General features: G+C 33.3%; 2 protein-coding genes across 10 annotated transcripts; both read right to left on the bottom strand.

Moving 5' to 3' along the window:
- Positions 1–4,796: 4,796 nt before the first annotated feature.
- LOC112028354 (small ribosomal subunit protein uS12) lies at positions 4,797–6,876 on the bottom strand. Its single transcript, XM_065776820.1, has 4 exons — positions 6,752–6,876; positions 5,402–5,557; positions 5,183–5,309; positions 4,797–5,064 (listed from the first exon to the last, which is right to left on the bottom strand). Exons 1-4 carry the CDS (start codon positions 6,754–6,756, stop codon positions 4,924–4,926), a joined length of 429 nt encoding a protein of 142 aa, XP_065632892.1. The 5' UTR covers positions 6,757–6,876; the 3' UTR covers positions 4,797–4,923.
- A 2,402-nt stretch (positions 6,877–9,278) lies between these two features.
- On the bottom strand, positions 9,279–15,977 carry LOC112028333 (interactor of constitutive active ROPs 2, chloroplastic). 9 transcript variants are annotated; one of them, XR_010630230.1, is made up of 6 exons: positions 15,565–15,976; positions 14,191–14,323; positions 12,943–13,123; positions 11,032–12,708; positions 9,875–9,999; positions 9,279–9,606 (listed from the first exon to the last, which is right to left on the bottom strand). XR_010630230.1 is itself a non-coding variant. In XM_065776815.1 (6 exons), the coding sequence occupies exons 3-5, from the start codon at positions 14,208–14,210 to the stop codon at positions 11,047–11,049; spliced, it is 1,863 nt and encodes a 620-aa protein (XP_065632887.1). In that variant the 5' UTR covers positions 14,211–14,297; positions 14,397–14,475; positions 15,565–15,977; the 3' UTR covers positions 9,673–9,999; positions 11,032–11,046. The 9 variants fall into 9 exon arrangements, 8 of the variants coding, with proteins under 8 accessions (XP_065632890.1, XP_065632887.1, XP_065632889.1 ...); XM_065776815.1 differs by lacking the exon at positions 9,279–9,606 and adding an exon at positions 14,397–14,475 and having other exon boundaries at positions 9,673–9,999; positions 14,191–14,297; positions 15,565–15,977; XM_065776817.1 differs by lacking the exon at positions 9,279–9,606 and adding an exon at positions 14,397–14,475 and having other exon boundaries at positions 9,673–9,999; positions 14,191–14,283; positions 15,565–15,977.
- Between the last annotated feature and the right edge of the window lie 719 nt (positions 15,978–16,696).

The following is a 16,696-nucleotide window of genomic DNA, read 5'->3' as shown; positions in this document are numbered from 1 at the left end:
ATATATATATATATGATTCATGAGAGAGAGCATGAGGTTTTGTTATGTGATTAATTTCTTATAATTTTTAAGGAAAAAGTTACAAATTTTTTTTTTCACAAACTGATAATATGGCAAGTGGTTAAAAAGTGAAAAGTGATATCAATGGTAAGCTTATATGAAAACTAATAAGAATTTGCTATATCAATAATTTGTAAAAATGTTGCAATATAGTTTGTGGTTGTAACACTAACTTTTCTTTTTTTCTTTTTTTTTCTTTTTTTTTTTTTTTAATTTGGACTCCTACCTCAATAAAGTTTACATTTATATCAAAGTATTAATTCATTAAATTAGTCCAAGACTAACCCAATAGATTTGGATGCCTAAGGTGATATTTTCAAATGAAGCATTTGTGTTATTACTTAAATAATATTTAACTAGTTTTTTGTATAATTTTTTAAAAAAAATCCATTCTTTATACTTTTTACTGTTATTTTTTTTTTTTTTGGGTGGAAAATTGCTGAAGTTATAGCAAATTTTTACCACAAAACTTATAAAATTAATGTAGCAATGAGTGTGATCAGTGGCATTTCAATCACAAAAAAGTATTTGAATGAATGATGCTATGGATTATAAATTTTACAACATGAGAATTAAAAAAATGCATCATCAATCACAAAAAAGTAATTCAAAAATGTATTTAATATATGTTGTTGAAGTCAACTAATCATATTTATTGTTGTATTAATTTGTAAAAACTATGCAGTAAAATTTATAGTATTTTTTTAGATTTCTTATTATAATTACTTCTTGTGATTGGTAACACATCTATTTGTAAGAGCTATGTATTTAAATTTGTCTTATCTTTAACTTTACTCAATCCTTTGGGTTTTCTTAAAAGTGGGGGAAAAATATAAAACTATATATATATATATATATAGGGTTCAAGTTACACCTAATGTCCCTCTCAAAAAAAAGTTACACCTAATGTGGTTCAAGTTACACCTAATGTAGCATTGCTTAGAGTTATATCACCCAATAACTTGTTATAAAATTCAAAATTTGAAAATCTCACTGTTAAATTGCATGTTTTATATGTTCTTAACATTCATGCTAATTGGATGTTATTTACCATTCAATTCATAAACTCATCTTTTATGCATTATTTTAAATTACAAAAACTTAAATTTAAATAATTAATTGGTGACATGGCTATTAATCTTTATCCACCTAGAAATTTTGTAAGTATGGATAACATATGAAGATAATGTAATATAATGGTTGATTTGTCAAAATTGAAATCTAATTAAAAAATATTAGGTGGTTTAACATTGTTTAGAGTTACATCAGGTGTAATTTGAACCCAACCCTATATGCATATAATTTTTTATTTTTTTTTGTTGGTATACTTGTACATTAATTATTTATAATAGAAAATTTTATATAATAATAAAATTTTATATAATAATAATTATTATTATTAATTGAGGAATATGACATTGTTGCTTTGAAAACAATTGAGACAAAACCTATAAAAATTAAATATTCGTGAATTCACTAAAATTAGTCTTTAACTATTCAGATTTCCCAACTTCTTTTAGTGACATGTAATATATACATATTGGAACCAACACTGTAGTATTTTATTCTATATAGTTAAAAAGATTACTAATAGGATAAATTCATTTATTTTGTTATATTAATTATTTTAAGTAATGTACTAATTATTTAAGTATAATGAACATTTAATGTCATTTTTCTAAGATTTATATGAGAAACAATTGATTGAAAATATGGTATTTTTTGCTCTAATTTAGTCACTTTTGCAATAGTTGAAAGAAAGTCCAACAAAAGAAAAAAAATTTTCAATAACATACAATAAAAAATGTAAAACAAATAATTGAAGGATATTTTTATTTTTTCAAAATGATATTTGCATTCTTGAGTAGGCATGAGACATGTATGTCTATATCAATCAAATTATCATGCAATTTCCAAATATGCAGACACATAATATTATCAAATCACTATACCACTCTTATTGTCTTTCTATTTTTCAATAAAATAAAACACTAAAATATTGCAAATTGTTATTGTAGGGGACGTAACCAATAATCAGGCCTAATCAAAAGAGGAATGGGTTGAAAAGCATGTCTGATGCAATTAATTTGTAGAGATGGATTATCAAGGCCAACCTTTCGAGCCTTACAAGCTTCAATGGGTGATTTAAAGAAAGGAAATTGTCTAGGTCAATAGTTTAAGAAGAGAATGATAGAAAGAAAAACAGAGATTCTTATTCAAGTTCTTCCTCAGGCTAGCCGAGGAGGAATGGTTCTTTGAATTATATGCTTGTCGGTTATACAATTCTTAATTTCTTTCCCTTTTCCTCTCTCTTACTATTTCTGATCCCCTTTCTAGGAGGATCATCCTTCCTGTATATGGTTATTGGGATTGCATCCTAGCCTTCCACTTTGATGGTCGTTGATCCTTCCTTAGATACTTCTTCCATCATTTGTTGGTGGTGGTAGAGTAGGATGCAAGTTGTGGGGACACTATTCAGGGGTTATTCTGCTATTAATGTGGCAGGCTAAATTGGTATAGTGCATTAAATATAGAGGTGATGTATGTTTTATCTGGAAGCTTCCTCCTTTCATTGCTTGTACGTCTCTACTTCTTTCCTCGGCCTTCAAATCCTAAGGCCTTAGTGGTTTGTCAAAGGTTTCCCAAGGAACATATGCTCTTCAGGCAGGCCGCCTTCCTCTGTTTCACTATTTGAATTATCCTTATTGTGCTGGATCGAGCTGATGAATAGTTGGGCCCAATTGCTCCTCGAGTTGAGCCTATTTGATAATCTTCCTTCTTCAAGCTTCCCACTCCCATAGTTATGTATAAATTTACTAAAATATTGGAGGAAACTCACAACCAAATACACCGCATACCGTGCGAAACTCTACTAGTTATAAATTAGTGTTATATATGCAAGCAGAGTCTAAACATTATCAGTCATTTAGTTGCCCACTACCCTATTTCTCTAAAAGTTTTGGAGCATGTTTTTTTCTATATTAGGGGTTTATTGGGTTATATTGAAGGGTATTGTGTCGCTTTTAGCAAGTTAGTAGGATAAGTATGGTAGGTTTCATAATGTCTTCATTTGAAAAGTGATTTCCCATTGTCTCACCTTGGTTATTTGGAATTGCAACACTTTTTAAAGGTATTTTACTAGAGAGTAATTTTAAGACTTTTGAAGGATGTAGTATACATTGCATGAGTGATGGATCTTTAAATAATGCAATGTGACTAATGCTTGTTCATAAATACAAGCAAGACTTGTACAATCTGATAGAACCATTCCAACATAATTTTTCATATAATGGTAAACACATACTAATTTAAGAGTAATAGTAAATAATAAAAAGATGGAGGGAGTTTGAGGGAGAATAGTGAGAGAGAGAACAGTGTGTTTTGAAAAAAAAAATTATCTTTTTTTTTTTAAACACTTATTTTGGCCCATATCAGACCAATTCAGCCATTTCAAAAAAAAAAAAAAACCAGCCACAGAAATACCCAATCGGTGCACCCGTGGTGTATGGCAATCTAGCAGCAGAGATTTCAACAGTTGTGGCCATCAACGTGATTTTTGTGTGGAGATCCCAAGTCTCAAGTGAAACTCAAGTTGAAAAATGGAGGATAGAGAATGGCATCGCGAAGGTGGTCAGGAAGAAGAATGTTGGCTATGCACTTCGAATAGGTTAGGTTCATCAAATTTCCATATAGGAAATAGTACGAATCTGCTATTGACCAAACCAATGCTTGGATTCAACATTTTTTTTTTCTTGTCTGAGTGGCAACGGCTAAGGAAAGTTTGTCAAGCGCTTGTGTGTAAACAGCCTAGCTTTGTCCTTCAAATCCATAGAATGAAAAATTTAGTGCACAATTGGATGTTGCTGAAAATTGAAAGTTTTCATTGTTTTTAGTGGATTCCGTGCACTGTTCACAAAACTCACAAATACTTTTTTTCAACAAAAACAATTTCAAAACTAGATTCTATGACACTATTCATACATTTAAAAATTATTTTGTGTTTTCAATTTTTAGCAATAAACGATATCTAAATAGACAATTTACATTAGAGAAATTTATGGTTTTACAATCAAATAAGCGGTATCTAAATAGACAATCTACATTGGAGAGATTTATGGTTTTACAATCAAATCAAGTTAAATGTTAAAAAAAGCAAAAATCTTTAGGTGTTTTAAATGTGAAATGTATTTTCAAAACTTTTGTAAGAAAAAGGAAAAGAAAAGAAAAGAAATAATAAATTTAAACAAGTATAAATAAAAAACCCTAGGCCATCCAATTCTATAACCCAAACAAGAGCAGCTCCATTGGTCCACTGTTTCGATGATGGAACGACATACTGTATCGGTGCACTCATGATGCGTTTGTGGAGTGCAGAGTGGGAGTGGTGTCGCCTAAGCTCATTGTGAGAGAGAGATCAAGCAACATGCTCAATGATCAATAAATATAAATTCCTTGACATTTTTCAAACTAATGACATGACGTGTGATTGGACAGTCATTAGTTACTGCATAAAGAAATTAAAATCGATCAAAATACAGAAAAAAGTGGATATTCAATAGACTCCACTGGCAGATCAGCACAAGTCTATCAAAGCAGGTTGAAGAAGTGGAAGATCTTTAGGAAAACTATTGGTATACTTAGCATGAATCCATGCATGCATGTGTGCGTGATAAGGAACAGAGACAGTGAATCCATTAAACAAGCTTGTAAAAGGAGATCTTGGAGTTAAAAAAACATTGTCCCAAACTCAAAACAAAAGCTTAAAATTAATAAAGATTGTTCACAAAATTCACTCAATAATATAAAGTAACATCCTTTAACAAAACCATCTAAAACAGAAGATACGCCTCTTATCCCCTCAACTTAAGACCTGGGCTTCTCCTTCTTCTCCTTGAAGAGAGCCAACAGGGAGACACCGGAAACCTTCACAACCTTGAATCTAACACCAGGAATATCTCCGACGGCATGACCCTTACGTCCGAATCCAGCAATCAACACCTCATCCTGCATTCACATATCACACATCAATGGTTATATAAAAAATACGACGCAGTTGCTAGTTGTTTATAATTAGTAACCAACAAACTAGACAATGCTAAACTTCCAAACCAAGAAAACCTACGTTTTCTTCAATGTAGTTCAAGCAACCATCGTTGGGGACAAATGCAGCAATCTTTTTCCCATTTTTGATTAATTGAACTCTAGCACATTTCCTAATAGCAGAGTTTGGCTGTTTGGCCTCAATACCTCTGCACATTTCAGAAAAACATTTGTATGAGTTGACATCAAATGCTTAATCACTGAGTCACAGAAAATGAAAACATTAAGCATGTAATCTTACATCTTCTCTAGGACAATTCCCTTTGCATGGGAAGACCCAGCAAATGGCTTCTTCCATTCATTACCAAGGTGAGACTTTTTGTATGACTTGTCGGCCCACCTTTGTCTTCTACGGTGGGACTTCAGCTTACGACCAGCTCCCATACCACGTGTTTTCCTGAAATACAAAAGTTATTCAAATCATTAACCAACTCACCCCAACAAAGGCAGGCTATTAATTAAATCCAAAAATTAAATTCAGCCCTAATATGTTGCCAATTGGCAACCTGGAAAACTCAAACCAAAACCTGTAACATAATTTCAGTTTTCAATATGATTATAATTGTTTTGCAGGCATTCATACCAAGAAACATGTCAAAGAAAGAAATAAATCAATCTGTTCACACAGTGACTAGCACAGCCAGCTTTGTAATTTTACAATTCAGAACAACATAATAATCAAGCTCACTCCTTTTTCCCCAATATTTTACTAGTTGAATAAAGCCATTTTTAACTCCATTGACCAGCCCAACAGTAAATTTAGTTTAAGAAAATATTCATTTACATTCCAAACAACTATATTGATTTATTTCCCAAAATCTAATTTAAGTGAAATCATATGATTCTAATATTCCTATACAGGATAAATATTATAAGAGAAATGGTTTCTGGAAAAAAATTTGTTAGTGAGATTAATAAACATCCACCCACGAATCAATTTGACAATCTACTATTTAAAATACTAACGGTAAAAATCCAGTACACAAAACCACCACATTAGTCTACACATCTAGCAAGAATTATATCAACCCAAATCAAATCATATAAGACGATTTTCGCATGTTAGAATACCTAGCACTTTTCTTAAAAAAATTTACCAAACATAAGTTCCCATAACAAATTTGAAAAGGAAGCATTTTGCACCAGCTAACTCCCAACACTGAAGAAAACCTTTTTTCAGTGTTTGGTTGCAGAGAAAATGCAGAAAACAAAAACCCACCTTTATCCCACTCAATCCAACAAGCCTAACACAACCATTAATCTCAGCTGATACAAGCCCCCCCCCCCAAAAAAACCAACAAAAAACAACAGCAATCATAGGCTCATAATTCCACATAACATCTATATTCTTCAACTTTCCCAGCACCCAAACATGGTATAGGAAACCCATAGCAGCACAAGATCTAAGCATATCATTCAGGATTTAAAACACAAAAAAAAAAAAAAAAAAAAAAAAAAAAAAAAAAAAAAAAAAAAAAAACAAAACAAAAATCCCAGAAGCCCTAGATTTTGAAACTAAAAATAAACGGTAAAAACAAAGGTTATATATTTATATATATCAGCAAGGATCGAAGAGAGTTCGGTTTCGTACCCCATGGTGACTGAGAGAAATTGCTCGACAGCGACGAGGGTTTGAGAGGTTGGAGATGAAGAAGAAGTTGAAGCTGCCGCAAAGTAAAACCCTAACCCTAGAAATGAAATAGATGGTGCATATATATAGAGAGATTATTTTGGGTATATAGCCGAATTGGCCCGAGGAGGTCTCTCTGGGCCCAGTTTGCTGCGCTTAGTTTGGGCTTTTTTTAGCAAGATAGTGTTTTGTTTCATCATTGGGCCTATTTTGAGCCTAATAAAAACCTTTACTGGTTTTAGGCCCCAAAAGAAGGACTAGTATTGTGGATTTAAATAAGTCAAATACTATGAAGAAATTTCAAAGGAGGCAAGAGGCTTGTACCTCAGTTGTTACTTTCTGGTATATTCTTCATCCCCTATTGTGAATATTGAATTATTTAAAAAATAAAAAAGCAAAAAGGAGAGCCACAAGTCTTTAAACAATTTAAATAGGAAATTGAAGCAATTTATTTACAATTCCCATTTGGCATTACCATATGAAGTATAGTTTTAACTATAAAGTTTTAGTAGTAGAGTGTGCAATATTTGGTTTTAATTGAAAAATTTTACCATGTTTTGAGTGTTTGACAAATTACAATGAATAGTACTTTAAAGTTGTGGATTTATAAAGTATAAAGTGTCAACAATTAAGCCAAGTGCCTTGTACCTCAATTAGCATTTTTTGGTATTTTTAAGAGGAACATTTAGGATTTAAATCCTCCTCCCTATTATAACTATTGAATTAAAAATAAATAAAAAGAAGTATGAACAATTTAAAATCTCTTTTCAATGAGGCTGATAGACCAAAAAAAAAAAAAAAAGAGCATAGAACAGTCAAACAATATAATGAAGAAATTGCAATCTGCTAACTATAGCAATTCAATCCAAAAAAAAAAAAAAAAATTGGTAGAAGAAAAATGGGTAGAAAGGGAGGGTGGCAATCCCTACACAGTCAAGGTAACATAAAGGAAAATAGACTCCAACGCACTCACTAGCATGGTTCTCAGAATAGGACCGGACCGGGAGGTTGGACCGTGAGAACTGGGAACCAGGATGAAAACCCAGTTTTTTAAGCCTAAAAAACCGGATTTTTTGTTAATTCCGTGAACCTCTAAAACTAGGGTTGGACCACACAAACCGGTAAGAATCGTGCGGTCCAACCCCTTGGCAATTTTATTTATTTATTTATTTTTTTATAAAAACAAGTTAACACAATTTTATTCTACTTAATTAAATTATCCATCTCTTACAAGGAATTAAAAAATATATATAATTAAAATCCTTCAAAGATATTCAACTTTACTTCAAAAATTAATCATAAATTTTAATGTTTTCATGGTTATTATTTTATTTTGTTAATTTTATTATTTAATTATTAAATATATGCTTGAAAATCATTAAATTTCGCTTACATATATAGATATATTAGTCAATTTTGCTAGTTTTATAAATTTAATATCTATATTTAGGCTGTAATTAATTATTAAATTAATTATGATGTCATCACAGTTCGACTCCGGTTTGACCTCGGTTTGACCTCAAAAACCTTGTATCTCTCCTTTTTACAGTTCAATGAACGGTCCTGGTCTGAAAACCTTGCTCACTAGTACAGATCATGGAGACTCAAATGTTTTACAAAATGTATTTCCCCTAAATGTTTCAAGAAATGACTCCCTACTTGAGGTTTGTATAAATGGCTCATTGTCCTCTCACATTGCTACTTTACATAATGTTCTATTTTTTTAACAAAAATTTCATACCCAAACCATGAATGAAATAACACGCTCCTTAATGTTTGTGGACGAATGACCCTTCCGTATGAGATTTGTATTTGTAAAGATGAGTTGAAATTTTTTTTATAAAGAATAGAATATTTCATTAAAGAAGTCACAACGTGAGAAGACTAGAACTTATTTGATATATTTATAAAAATCTCAAGGAAAAAGTATCATTTTTCAAAACATTGGAATGTGTCCTCTCGTAAAATCTCAAAGGATGATGATGTAACGTACCCTTCTTTTACTTATTCATCTATTTATTTTCAATCCCTCCATGACAAAGCATACACCAAACCTTTGTTCCATAAGATTCCCCCCATCTCCAAAACATGCAATGATTCCTTGAAATCTTTGTTTCTTGTCCTTTCTCATGGTTTTTCAGAATAGACAAGGGAAGAAGATATCTGTGGGATCCACACATGATAGAGGAAACATTTACATGATATATTCATGACATAATTGGAGGAAAGCTTACAAGGAAGGTTGAGTGTTAGTGTGCGTTTGCGTAGCGGTAGGCATGCGCGTTTTGTGGTTTTTTTTCTTGAGTCCCGCACACTGTTCACCAACCAACAAATACAAAAAAACGTAATAATAACTTTAAAACTGAGTCTCACAAGCCTTATACATAGTTTAAAAATTATTTTGTACAATATTTTTAATAATAAACGATATCTAAACAGATTCTTAGTGTCAAGATGCAAATTGCTATAGTACATCCATGCACACAAATTGGCAAAAAACACACGTTCATGTGAAATGCGAAATTAGACAAAATACATCTCAATTCAAGGCTTTGCGGGACGACACCAAGGTTCAACACAAAGAGTACGTCCATGCACACATTGGTTGCATGCTGTGAATTTGTACAGGATTTGCTACAGTTTCGGCTGGATAGTGGCGGTCATCAATGTAAAACTAAGTCTAAAAAATTACAGGTAATCAAATTCTATTAAGATTTTTCTTCAGGTTGATTCAGGTTCCCATGACAGATAGCTTCTTCAATCTCCCGCATTTGCCAAACAATTTTTCCGGTCATATTTTTCCACACTAGACTGATCTGCATAGTGTAGCAACAGTAATGAGGGTGGATATAATGGGATGGAAAATTTGTTTTTAGACAAGATAAGGAAACTCAATGGCCCATGTTATACACCAAAGGGGTTCATATCATTTCTCAAATAACAAATAACATTGTTATGATTTCAGATCGCTAGTCCCATGTTCATGCATAATCCCCCCTGATGTAATGGCACAATGACCCACTGCTTCAAAACATAGGCAGAAACATGTCAAAAGGAAAAAGATAAAATACACAATGCATCTACCAAATGAAATGGAACTATCAAAGTTCACCAGTTCCACACTACTATACAGTCTGCAAGAACTTAGTCTTTTCAATACATATTTCTCTACAACAATGAGATTCAGCCGTGTGCACCCACCAAAATACCTGTCAAGAATGAATTAAGAGTGAATTGTGTAAAACAGAATATCATAGTTGTTAAAACATAAATCGTATCGTGAATCGATTTTTAATTTTTAATTATCGCGTATCGTATCGTATCATGTATCGTAAAATACACAAACACTTGACAATATTTATAAAACTTACAAATATACATATATAAATGGTATATTCATTATAAATTTTAAATATATTCAACTGATGACTAATTTATTCATCACTTATGTAATAATATTTAACAAGCTAACTAAATAAATCAAATTAGCATGTGTTTATAACATACACATTCAAATTGCTTAAATTCAAAAGTGATAATATATTACAAATGACTCAAAAATTATAATTTATTTCGTCATATTGCCTAATAAACCCCTATCTAAGTCAATGCTATCATCATGTTTATCATTTTTCAAACTTATTTCTTCATTAACATTTACTATCTCTTCTTGTTCTTTTTATTTTAAATTTTTTATTAAAAAAAAAATATTTCTTCTTGCATTCTAGTTTCTTGGACTTATAACAATAATGACAAAAAGAAAAAAAGAAAAAAAAATAATTATATTGTCAATTAATATCTTATTCATAGTATAGAAAATGAATTTGCAAATATTAAAGTGAGTGTGTACTGTGTAGTCCAAATTTTATAGGAGAAAGAGGGAAAAAAAAAACTTATGAATATGTGATTTTATTAGGCCAAAGTAAGTAACCTAATAATTTTGTGTTGAAAACAAGTCTAACAACTTGTTAGATTCAAATAAAAGTACAAATTTTAACAAAAAATCTCATTTTAAAGCATCTGTCTATGTACCGTACGATACGTATGATTGTACGGTACAATACGATTCATATGATACGCACACTATATCGTACGATTTATTAGCACTTACAATACGCTGATACATACGGAATTTTTTACAATATCGTATCGTACGATACGTATCGTGTATTGTACGATACTGACATCTATGCAGAATATAACATAAGCAGCAGAATAATTTGTAAGGAACAATACAGTACCTGCCACAATTGCACCTACTTCTGGCCCTTCTTCCATAGCACCCCTATCTTCTTCAACATGTTCACATTTTTCTTCTTAGGAGAATCATCGTCCATATCTTCTGAATAAGGTGAATCCATAGGATTGTAATTGATGTCAACAGAACCTGTTCTCTCCACAAATTTCCCATTGTTTCCGCTTGAAAGCATAGCAGCAGCTGCCTCAGCTGCCTTTCTCCACTGGTCAGACTGCACCTTTAACTTCCTCAACTCAGCCTCCATTTCTGAATTTGCAGCCTGTGCCGCATCCAACTGCTCAGTCACCCGTGCCGCTCTTCTGCTACTTTTGTCTGCTTCCTCTGTTAAAGAACCAAGTTTCATCAAAGCCTCTCGCTCTGCAGCCCTTGCTTCTTCTGCCGAAGCAAAAGCCTCATCATTAACTTTACTTCTCTCCATGTCTCTCTTCTTAATTTCCATCTTGAGCATTTCATTTTCCTCTCCTATATTCTGCAACTGTGCCTCCTTGTCCAACACAGTTTCCTTCAAGTCTGCTAAATCAGCCTCCAACTTTTTCAACTCTATTGCAAGGTCAGATTCTTTTTCATTCAATATGTTTTTTTCACTCTTCAAGCTCAATCCCTTATTTTCCTCTGAGATACTCTGCAATTCATTTTCCTTGTCCATTAACTGAGCCCTCAACTCTTCGATATGAGCCTTGGATTTCTTTAATTCTGACTCCAACTCAACCTCTCTTTGGCATGATTCTGATTTCATACGTTCAACTTGTTCATAAGCACTTCTAATCTGCAATGTGCTCTGAATATATTCTTCCTGGTACCTGATCTCAGCTGCATCTACAGCAGCTCGCAATTGACCCACTTCAAATTTCACAAAACTAAGCTCAGATTTTAGCTGTTTTGTTTCCTCATTTTCTTCGGTTTCTTGAACAATTTTGTTTTCTGTAGGATCCAACAATTTTGTGCTGCTGCTGTTAACCAGATCTGCCTGAAATTTGCTCACAAGTCCCTCCAATGATTTCACTTGAGCTTTTGACTGCTCCAACTCCAATGATAAGTAATTGTGAGCCTCCGTGGCTTTGATGCCATCTGACCGGAGCATCTCTGCAGTTTCATTCGCTTCTTCCAATTGCCTTTGAGTTTTACTAATAACTTCTAGGGCCTGAGCTTCAGATTCTTTGCAATCATTCAGCTCGGTTTTCAACTTTTCAACCAGGGACAGGGTTTCAGAAAGTTCAATTCTCAAGCCCTCAATATCAGCATGTGCTGACTCTGCCTTCTTAGCTTGGGTAGCTTCCGATTCAGCCACCATTTCCAGCTGAGCTTTGAGCTTCTGAATTTCATTCATGGCAGAAGCTAAGGCAGCTGAATCCATTGAGTATTGCCTCTGGACAGCCTCGAGTTCTGATTGCCATGCTCGATCACGATCTTGGGAGATTTTACGAAGCTCTAGAAGCCGAGCCTCTTCAGAAGCAGAAATCTCCTCCAGCTGCTGTTGGGATTCCTCAAGCTGTTCTGACAAGGCTAAGAGCTGCTTCTTGGCCTCTTCAGCCTCTTGTTGTGCTCTTCTCTTCAATGACTCAGATGAGTTCAGTTGTTCCTTTGCTTTTTTCAGATCCTCTTGGAGTTGAGCAAGCAGTGACTCCAATTCAGACACTCTGCTTGGACGCTTCTTCTGGAGCTCACAAAAAGAAAGGGAAAGGATAGATATCAAGAAAAGACTTCAAAATAACTAAAACATTCAGAATTTGGTACGCAAAGAAATGTTAAAAGAGATTAAAAAAAGGGGGGGGGGGGGGGGGGGGGGGGGGGGGATGATAAGCAGCATTCATGAAATTGCTAATGGCAGTATGGGCGTCTTTAGGTGAACTTTATTTAAAATAGCTGACTTCAGTTATGAGTTATCATTAAATACCTCAGACATTGGACTTCGTGGTGACTTGCGTTCAACAGTTTTAGGGCTTTTGTCTTTTGGCGTCTTACTGGCTGGATGCGGAGAGGAAGCTGAATCAGATTCTGACCCTGGCGTCTTTAGTTTCCGGGCAGTCCGAGGTGTTGCCGGAGATTTTCTTTGTGGCACTTCCAAAGAGCCAGCCCTGCCCTCCAATTCAGTGGAGTGACAATCAGAATGGCAAAAAATGTATAAAGATGAACAAAAAATTGCATTTACAGAATCTGATGCAAAGCAATACTAAAAAGTATATATCTGGTATCTTATAGTTTCAGCAATTGTAATTTAGCAGCCATTAATGTATTGGTAGGCATTACCATACATTTGTTCTGAATTGAATGCATAGGTGCACCCTATTTTCAGGTTTTGCATTTGACAATTTATGAAATATAGCAAGTGGTCCACCTCTTGGACAGACTACCAACCATATCTAGAATCAGCTATCTGCTAATCTTACCCACCACAATGACATTGACACACTAAGAAACATTCGGCATTTTTGAGAGAATATTTTCCAGGTACGGATAAAGCGCTCAGATTGACTGCTTGAAATGGGATTATGAGGTTTAACAAAATAAAGAAGTTAGTTCTTTCAATTTGGCAGACAAAGATGCATATCATTTGATGCATGTTGGCCAACAAAATTCTAATATGTATTTATATTTTGATGCATGTTTCATATAAAATGCAATTTGGACAAGTTTCCAAAATATATTACTTGAAAGTTAGTCTTACAGTAAATCATAGTTTAATTTTTTCAGATACTCTCCAGAATCCGGTTATACCACCCAAATGGAATAATAAAAATCCACTTTACATGACCAATACTTGAATCATAAAGCAAAAGATACCCAATCTGGTTAGATGAATCCATAGATTTAATTTTAAGTTTTTTTTTTCACACTTAGATCTTTCACCTTATGTATATCTCCATTATTTTTCCAAATTTTTAAAAAAAGGCAGCCCAAAAATGCGAGTGAACTTAAAAAATAATGACAAAGAAAATACTGCCCAAGTATGTAACCACTTGGTGGGCTTTAATCTAATAGGACCTCAATTCTATTCCTGACAAAGAGGAACATAACTATATAGGGTGAGGATTGCACCTTTGAAATTTAAAAGATACTACAAAAGAAAGCTACAAGCCACAAAATTCAATGAAGTAGATAAAGTTATTCACAACACTGCATAAAACAAAAATGACAATCTCACCTTGCTTTTGGCGTCTGCATATCTTTTTTTTTTATCTCCTTGAGTAAAAGTGGTATTAAAGCAAAAGGTGAATGACCTTTCCTTCAAAGCCCCCTGACCCACAACACCTTCCTTAGTTCAAAGAAATTTTTGGCTGAGAAAGAAACATGAAATGGAATATATACATGTACCCAAAAAAAAGCAATTGTTCATAAAAAGACAGCTACCTTATATCAGTATTGAGCACAAAGCCTAACAAACAAACGACACAATCGCTTCGAAGAAACTCCACAGAAACAACCAGCACTACCACCAAACAAAGCCACAAGACAAAAAGAAAAATGAAAAAAGAAAAAGTTGAAACATAAAGATCCCATTAAATATCATTATGCAAAAAATCTTTCATACATTTATTTAATCATCGTTCCAACTTTTCCTTTCATTTCACTCCAGTACTTAAATATTCTTTGCATTGTGGACCAAACATATCATTGAAAGCCAGTATGGGCCGGCAAGATATAAATTACAATAATAACCCATGAAGATCACGATGTCTTAATTGTAATTTACATTTGTGCTCTTTATGAAATCAAATCATACTGTGTTTCAACAATATTTGTGTGCGCATTTATATTCAACCCAATATAGCACAAAAAGACAATAATGAAAATAATGAGCCAGAACAGGAAAAAAAATCAAAGCTTGGAAATATAAGAACAAAATAATTGGAGCTCTACAACTTTCGTTAATTCACAAAACCAGCCATATCTGTTTCTCAAATTTTGCACTTTTTCTTTAAACAAATTTTAATAAAAAAAAAAAAAGAAGTGAATATAATCACAGGAAGCTTGAGAATAAGAAGGACTTTCTGGGCTTTTCTAACTTGTTCAAAATTTTTTATTGTTTATTTTTGTGTGTGAAGCGCTTAGATCTAATCACAATCTGGGTCTAAAAATCACTGATCTGAAGCACAGAATGACGTGAACAACAAAAACAGAGGAAGCAGAAACAGAGGCATGAGCTTAGCAAACAAACCAAAAATCACTCTTTTGAAATACCAAAATTACATAAAACTAAAAGTTTCAAACTTTCTTCGAAAACCCATCAAAAACCAAAGCTCACAACATTCAAGACTTTCACCCCAACCACAAACATACATTATCATCCAAAGCAGAAGTTCCACACACAAAAAAAGAAACAGTTTTTTTCCTCCAAAATCACTCAGAAGGTTAAAGAAAAAAAAAAAAAAAAACTTAGCTTCTAAACAAAAAACCTCAAACACAAAAACTACTAACTTCGAAAATGAGAAGCAAAAACTAAACAAGTTTTTTTTTTTCTTAATAAGGGACATTGTTGAACAACAAAACAGAGAAGAGAAATGGCGTTTGGTCTTACCAGAAGGTCTTTGAGTTTCTGAACTGTGAACCCTGAGAAGGAGGTAACTGAGCTATGTTTTTTTTCTTTTTTGGGTATAGTGGGGTAAACAGTAAAACAAGGAGTGAGACTGTGCGAGTGAGTTTTAAAAGCCCTAATAAAAAGGAAGGAAGAGAAGAGGTTTGTTTTGTTTTGATTTGGGTTCGTTTGTGTCGTTTACTTGTATTGTATTGTATTGTATGGCGTGGTGTGGGATTGGTATAATAGGACTATAGGCTATAAGCTTTGTGTTTCAGCTCAGCTGTTTGTGTCTGTGAGAAGAGAAAGAGGGTAGCTCCAGTTCCCGAGTCTCTTGCGCTATCTACCTTTTTGTGTATTTGTCAGCGTTGCTGCCACAGGCAAGTAGGCAACTACTGAAGCAAGTGAAAGCTATTGTGCATTTCAAAATACAGAGCATCGGTTTATTTTCTTGCCAACTCTACGCTCTTTCTCTGACTTAGGTTTTCAAAAAAAAAAAATACTCTACGCTCTTTGTACACGCGCGTTTTCACTCTCCTCTCCTCAGACCTCAGTCAATCACATGGCTGAGAGATGCTGGGTAGGGTACACTGAGTAATAGGGGATGGAGTACTACTATTATGATCTACATCTACCGCATTGGGAAAGGGCAAAACCCATTTGAGTTTGGGCATCCAATGTACTGTTTCCCTATATTCCCGCTTATTATTTTCATTTTCTTATTATTTTGTTGTACATGTTCATGTTTTACAATAATTGAATTAAAAATCTCTAGTTTTAACTGTGGGAGCATTAGCATTGGTAGAAGCAAATTGCTAAAATATTAAATTTACCAATAAATATAACAAAAGTGGGCTGCACAGGAGAAAAAGATAAAATTTTGTAAAGTGAAATATTAAAATAAATAAAATAATTTTTTATAGTGCCAAATGGTTAAATTTTTCTCGTGCTAATGCTTAATGTTGATGCTTAAGTGAAATAGTAGTCAGGTTGTTCAATGTCATTTCCTTGCTTTGGTAGAGGAATGTACCAGCTTATGACTTCTTCAAGAAGAGCAGATGCCAACTCAAGTTTTTTTACTTTGAATTGTAATGCAGTTGGTTGGAACTAAATTCTCAAGTACAGTATCGGTAGA

This window comes from Quercus suber, unplaced genomic scaffold, assembly GCF_002906115.3.
Source record: "Quercus suber isolate HL8 unplaced genomic scaffold, Cork oak 2.0 scaffold_142, whole genome shotgun sequence".
In the NCBI taxonomy this organism is placed as follows: Eukaryota; Viridiplantae; Streptophyta; class Magnoliopsida; order Fagales; family Fagaceae; genus Quercus; species Quercus suber.
The sequence above is the reverse complement of the archived record's forward strand: the minus strand, read 5'-3'. Positions and strand labels throughout refer to the sequence as shown.

Bases quoted from the DNA above. Each gene is read 5' to 3' on its own strand.
- LOC112028354 (XM_065776820.1), bottom strand. The intron at 5,310-5,401 runs GTAAGATTACAT...TGAAATGTGCAG, and splicing joins GGAATTGTCCTAGAGAAGAT to AGGTATTGAGGCCAAACAGC. The intron at 5,065-5,182 runs GTAGGTTTTCTT...ATGTGAATGCAG, and splicing joins TGAACTACATTGAAGAAAAC to GATGAGGTGTTGATTGCTGG.
- LOC112028333 (XM_065776818.1), bottom strand. From the start codon at position 14,210: ATGCAGACGCCAAAAGCAAG. The intron at 13,124-14,190 runs GTGAGATTGTCA...ATTGGAGGGCAG, and splicing joins ATGCAGACGCCAAAAGCAAG to GGCTGGCTCTTTGGAAGTGC. The intron at 12,709-12,942 runs GTATTTAATGAT...TCTTTTTGTGAG, and splicing joins CACGAAGTCCAATGTCTGAG to CTCCAGAAGAAGCGTCCAAG.